General features: G+C 47.4%; 1 protein-coding gene across 8 annotated transcripts in view; it reads right to left on the bottom strand.

Moving 5' to 3' along the window:
* Nucleotides 1-2095: 2095 nt before the first annotated feature.
* The window catches only part of PKNOX1 (PBX/knotted 1 homeobox 1), a 63117-nt gene continuing 58886 nt past the window's right edge, over nt 2096-6326 (bottom strand). For 6 of the 8 annotated variants that reach the window (XM_077879330.1, XM_077879335.1, XM_077879333.1 and 3 more), the window contains one exon: nt 2096-5343. In XM_077879330.1, the coding sequence (XP_077735456.1) occupies nt 5132-5343 (212 nt within the window). In that variant the 3' untranslated portion in view covers nt 2096-5131. The remainder of the gene's footprint in view (nt 5344-6326) is intronic. The other 2 variants (XR_013368938.1, XM_077879332.1) reach the window with 2 other exon arrangements.

Genomic DNA, 6326 nt, shown 5'->3' with positions numbered 1-6326 from the left:
GCGCCCTTCCGTGACCTGCCGAGTAGTATCCTCTGTCATTTTCCTCTGGATTTCATTTTTTTTCTTTTGATTTGTAGGACTCTGCCCTTAAACCTAAGTCTGAACTCCTCATCGGGTGTAGATGTTAGAAAAGAAAAACCCTTCTCGCAGATTATCACCTGTTCACGTCCGCAGTGTCCTTCACTGAACAGGAAGGCTTCCTTCGGATCTGGCCAGATGCCCTCATCTTTTATCCTGTCATTTGTGTGTTTGGGGCCTTAGAAGGTCTTCCACGGGGTAACAAAGATAAGCTCCCTCCTCCTCCTCTACTGATCCACAGTGTTCTCCCCAGGAGCCCCGACATCTGGCCTCACCCCGCTTCTCTGACTCTGCTCTGACACATGCCACCGATTACCTCCCGGGGACCCGACCCAGTGCCCTGCACACACTCGACAACTTCTGGAACCCATCCTGTCTTGGCTTCTCTGGCTCAACCCCACCGTTCTGTTCTAACAGAACTCTGGGCTTGAGATCTCTGGTCTACACTAACACACAGTGTAGACGCTTACGGGCTTCACTACTTATTTCCGACCTGACTGCTGTGTTAATATTAGAGAAAACAGAATTACCATAAAGCAACAGATTTTAAAATATACCTAATTCTTTTCCACAAGCCGTTTTCTTAAAAAATGTCTAAGCAACGGAAGGAAGCCATCACCATCCTTAAAATGTTCCTTTTCAAACACCACAATAAAAGAACTCCTCATTTATATTAAAGCCATCACTGGCTTCCATGGGCTGAAGTCTTGGGTCCATTTAAAATAAAGACATAAGAAATGGAAACATCTGTGCCAGATAATACCTTCTAAATACTATTTGTATGTAAAATGCTAAATTATTCAATTAGCCACATAAAGTAGCCCTTCACAGACTGCTGCGGGAGAGCTAAGGAGACACTGCTGGGAGGAGGCGGCTGGACCTGGGACCCGGTCGGGGGCCAGGGTGACGGGGAGAGTGGGCTGCTGGAAAGCTAGCGATCATCATCCCAGCACCCGTGCTCAGATGCTACAGCTCTGCAGCTTTGCAAAGTTTAGTTTAAAAATGGTTCGAGGATCTTAGATCCTACCGAAGACAAGTGGATCTAATTGTAGAACGGCAAAAATCACTGCTAAGAATTTCATCACAAAGTGTGTATACACAGAGCATACGCGCTAAACGTTCCTGACTTATGACCTCTGCATAATATAACAAAACACAAAACATTAATCCAAGTATATTTCTTATTTTCAGGATTTGCTAGATCACTACTTATTTACTTATCGCCCTAGATAGATGAATAGAATTTTATTAGTTATAAATATTACTTTTGAGCTAGAATAAACCTTATAAACCAACTTCTTCCTTTTATGAACAAAGCACTTGAAGCCTCAAGAGGTCAAAGATTGGGCCAAGGTCTCACCTGGTAAAAATTCAGGTGCACCTGTCCTCTTGACCTGGAGCAGGTGGAGAGACGACACAGAGGCTCCATTTTCTGTCCAATCAGAACATTTCCTGAAACCATGTACTTCGGAGCTGGCTCTCCTTGCTGCCCACAAGATTTACAATTGCAGATGCCCTTTTTAAAAATACTGAAGTCTGCTTACCGTGGCCTCTAAGCATAAACAGTTCGAGGGTGGGGTGGGGTAGTCAGAACACACTGGACTACAAAGAAAAACTCTCCGAAATTGTTTTAATGTAGCTCTTCACCGAGTCCCGAACGGCCTTGGGTGTCATTTTACAACATGCACTGTGAAAGGCGAGACCTCACTGACGAATCGTTTTCTTGTTACTATCAAAATAATTAGGTTGATGATAAACTACAATAAAAAACAAAAACGTTCCAATTTTCCCCCCAGAATACCAATGACTAATTGAAATAAGTAATTTAAGAAAGGTTTCTGAAAATGCAAATGGCCCTGAGTGTCCCAGTGCAGTACGATCCTAATTCCTCAACAGTGTGCGGGGTCACTGGAACCCCAGGTCACCAGCAAAACCTGTCCACCATCTCAATGTTTTACTTAAAATGGAAAAGCAGCTTGTGGTGATATCAGCTTTAGAAAAGAAAACATCCATAAAGCATGTTTCTATGTTTAATTTTTTTGCTTTGATAAATCAATTGCTTCACAAAAGTCCCTTTTAAAGACAACAATCCAAGAAAACATATTGTTACAGTATTCACATTTTAAAGATTGTCAGTTCATAGACCAAACATAACAACAAAGGCAGACTGCGGAGTCATTTCTGTCACTGACTGCCAGAGATGGGCCTTTCCCACCGTCCGGGAACATCTGAGCCCGTCTGGGAGCAAAGTGCCCTGGCGCTGGCTCCCACAGAGGGCGGAGGAAAGGCCCCTGTGACCCTGGAGGGCAGGGTGTGGGCAGTGCTGTGGTCCAGGAGCAAGCCGGGCGCCTGCCGCCCACCCTACCCTGCATACTGGACAAATCCCTCAACTTACTGGGCCGTCTGGCGTCGGAAGGCCGCCGCGGAGCTGGTCCCGGGCTGCAGCTCGCCGGGAGGACTGGCAGGTGACCCCCTCGGCCTCCGAACAGCGGGGCAGCAACATGCTTCCTGTGGGTCTCAGGACGCATCCACGGCATCCTTACGGAAAGTCAGGATCGAATCTGCTCACTGAAAATGCACGCTCGCTCGATGGTGTCCCCTTCCTAAAGATTCCCTGGATGGCCCGAGGGCTGGAGATGGGGGCTTTCGAACCTGCAGACTGACGACAAACATGCTGCACGGCCATCTGCGAACCGCCCAGCTGGCCGTGCCAGGGCCGTGGCCGAGCACCTGTGATTCCAGGAAGGGTCTGAAGGAACCTCGGGCCTGTCCGGAAGCGCCTCTCTCTGGCGAGATCGGGCGCGTTCAGGGTGGTATGGCCGTAGACGAAGCGCCTCTCTCTGAATGGCTCATCCTAGAACCCAGTAAGGATTTAGAGCCTCAGAAAACTAGCCTCAACCAGAGGGAGCATAATGTGTCACTGGGCACAGGGGGCCGAGTCTCAGGCCAGTATGGGCGGTGGGACCCTGGCCAGACCCTGTCTCCCAACTGACCAAGTCTGTGCAGCCCTCAACTAACAAGCGGAGACTCAGGGAGTGCGATTCCGGGATCCCGGGGCGGGGGGTGGGGGGACGGTGACCTGCGGAGTCCACACTCTGGAGAACTGTGCTCACCCAAAGAGCAGGGCGGCTGTAGGAGGGGCTGGGGACCTGGGGATGGAGGAAGGCTGGATGGCCTCCACCGGTCCTAGCTTCAAGAAGTCCAACAATGTCGGACTTTAGGTCAAGTTAAAATGATCCGTTAAACTTGGGTAGACTTACTGAGAACATTACAAATCGCTTATAAATAAGGAATGTAACTGCTGCTTTAAAATGTGATTCTCTCGCGGAGAGTTGATAGTCAAGTTTTTCTTCTAAAGCTCTTGAAATATTTTAAGAGAAATCTCCATGTATTTCTAACTGCTTTCTAAGTTATCTAGGAAATACTCCTCTGTGATTAGCTTTAGTCGATAAATTTTGGGGGGAAAAATCAGTTGCAGAACAAAATCTGCCCTAGCTCAAAATATCCCTCAGTGGAACCTTGGTCTGTAGCCAGCTCCCGCTGCTGAACCGCAAGAACGGACGACTTCCAAAACACAAACTGTGGGCATCCCATGTAAGACCATATAAAGACTTTACTAGGAGACAAGGTGGCTTGTTTCGCTCTGAGAAAGAGCCCCCCTTGCAAATACATGAAAACGAAGTCAATAAAACCCAGTCTACTCTTTTGGTTCGTCTTGTGGCCAGGAAATGGAAGTCCTAAAATCATTCCAAATCTCCTGTGATCAAGTCAGAGGGGGAGGGCTCTGGAAATTCCAAAGCAACAACGGACAAGGAGAAAATACAGACACCAGGACCAAAGGCAGGCGAGTCTGCCGTCGTGCCGTCACCCCTGTCCGGGGCACCGTGTCACTCTGGGGAGATGTCAATTACGTAACAGGGCTGAATGGAGCTGAGCGTGGGTTATTGGCCCTCACTCTGAGCCAGTGGGGTAGAGGACATTTTATATTAGTTTATAATAAACATTCTATGCATAACATATGGCGACTAAAACATCCTAAAACAACACACAGCTAAGTGGCAGGGTAACCATTTAACTGTAGTCAGATTTAAATCAGAAATATGGGTGGTAAGAGCTGTTAACCGATTACTGGCCACCACTTCACCTGACTCACCTAGTCCTATTTAGCAATACCTTTAGATCTATGTTCAGATCAAGTGTAAGCATTTACATATAAACTGAAATTTGCAGGTATCAAAATTTCATTCAACAGTTGTGTCTTTCATAGTAGTAAATATAAACCACTACCCTGGGATGACAGAGAACCATGGAATGCTAGCTAACTTGGGGAGGTTCATGAAATTTGGTCAGTTCAGAACATTCCAAATTGAAAGAGTAACCGCGTATTGTTTCTTCTCTAGAAATTTTATCCTCAATATAGTCATAATCCAATTCATAACGAATTTATAAAAATAGCTTTTTATCCAATAATTCCAGCAAGGTAAAAATAGGAATTTCTTTTTATCTATAGCAAATGAAACAGGCTCACCGAATGTGCGAGAACCTAAGCGTATTCAGACCGCTGCGCGACCACCACGGAGTCACGCCCACTTTTGTTGTTGTGCGGTGTCCGCCTCGCACTGGCAGCTTTAAGATGCAGAAGCTTCTTTCAAATCCATGGGCCACACAAATAAATCAGCCCACCGAGACCTGCTTCAACCACAGAACTAAATTAAAACTGCATAATTTTTTAGAAAATGGCAGCACTATTCCTTAGTCTAAGTAGGGGCTCATGGGGGTGTTTGTCATTCATCACGTTTTTAGCGTTAAACCTTTAAAGAATTTCCTTAAAAACCCGCACACGCACGCACGCGCACACACACACGCACACACACACTTGAAAGAAGTCGCTGCACCAGCAAAGATGCTCTCAAAGCTTACTATGAAATACAAAAGTGCACTCTTCTCTATCTACATATAAAACATATTAGAAATAAAACTGTGTAAAATGTTTGCTGTGCAAACTATAAAAAGTCAGGCCAGCCCACCCGTGGTTCTGGGCCGCGCCGGCCCCCTACTGCAGGGAGTCGCTGTTCTCCAGGACCAGCCTGCTGAGGTGGGTGGGGGCGAGCGTGGCCGCACTGTCCCCTGTGCTGTCCACGGACTCGTCCTCGCTCTGTTCCGCCATCATGACCTGCTGCACTGCCAGGGTGGCACCATCCGAGGACAGAGACTGGAGGCTGTCCACGTTCATGCTCACGGGCGTGGTGATCGTCACAACGGCTCCTACAGCAGAACGTTAAAATTAGCAGCCACCCAAGAAGACACCCCGTTACTCAGCTGGGCATTGTCTGCTAGGACCCCTGTATAGGCTTCTGGGATATTCAACGGGGATTAGGAAATGTCTCTAGAACCAGCCTCCACCCTCGGCTAATATGCTCTAAAAGCTCTTGGTGGTCAGAAGGCCACAGTGGTCAGGACTGTAAGAACACAGACATGCAGGGCAGAAAGCAGGTGCCACGAGGAACACAAAAGAGACCAGGGACCTTATAACATGCTGGTCCCCCTGTGCCTCCCAGCCTAACAGCCGAGGGACAGTGAGGTGCTCTGTTGCTACTGCACACACGCAGGGGTCTCGCATGCCCATCCGTGAAGGTCTGCAGGAGTCATAGGTAACAGTGGCAGGAGAAGATAGTGTCATATATCAGAGTCTGGGAAACATTTCTAGAGAGACCTGTTCGTTCACTTTTGTCTGTGCACAGTATATCGTGTCATCTATGAACTGGGAGCACAAATGGGTAATAAGGATGATTTCTGGAGAAGATGTGAAGCCAGGATGGAGGGAAAAGTCACTTTTCACTGGATAGTTTTGTTGGAACTTCTTCCCAGTATATAGGTATTGTCTTTTCCAAGGACAGAAAGAGGGGAAGGGGGAGAGAGAACTATTATCTTTGAAACTAATTCTTGAATTAAAAAAGAAAACAAAAACTGAAACCATAAATTATTTAACCAAAAGACCACCGCATATCAAGACCCAAATGATGAAGCCGCAGCTCTAAATGCACACAAGCGTAACTCAAGAAACAAGATAAAGCATGGTTTACAATCCACTGTGAGGGGCCCGACCCAGCCCTCCGGCAGCACAGCTGTGCAAAGCCCCCTTGTACACTCAGAGGAAGACGGGTCTGCACACGCACGCAGCAAACAATCAGGCCCTGGCGGAGAACCACTGGATATCAGAGGACAGTGGCCAGGCCTCTGAGCCAGCG

Source organism: Canis aureus, chromosome 30 (assembly GCF_053574225.1).
Source record: "Canis aureus isolate CA01 chromosome 30, VMU_Caureus_v.1.0, whole genome shotgun sequence".
Classification (NCBI taxonomy): domain Eukaryota; kingdom Metazoa; phylum Chordata; class Mammalia; order Carnivora; family Canidae; genus Canis; species Canis aureus.
This window is presented reverse-complemented; position numbering and strand designations above follow the sequence as displayed.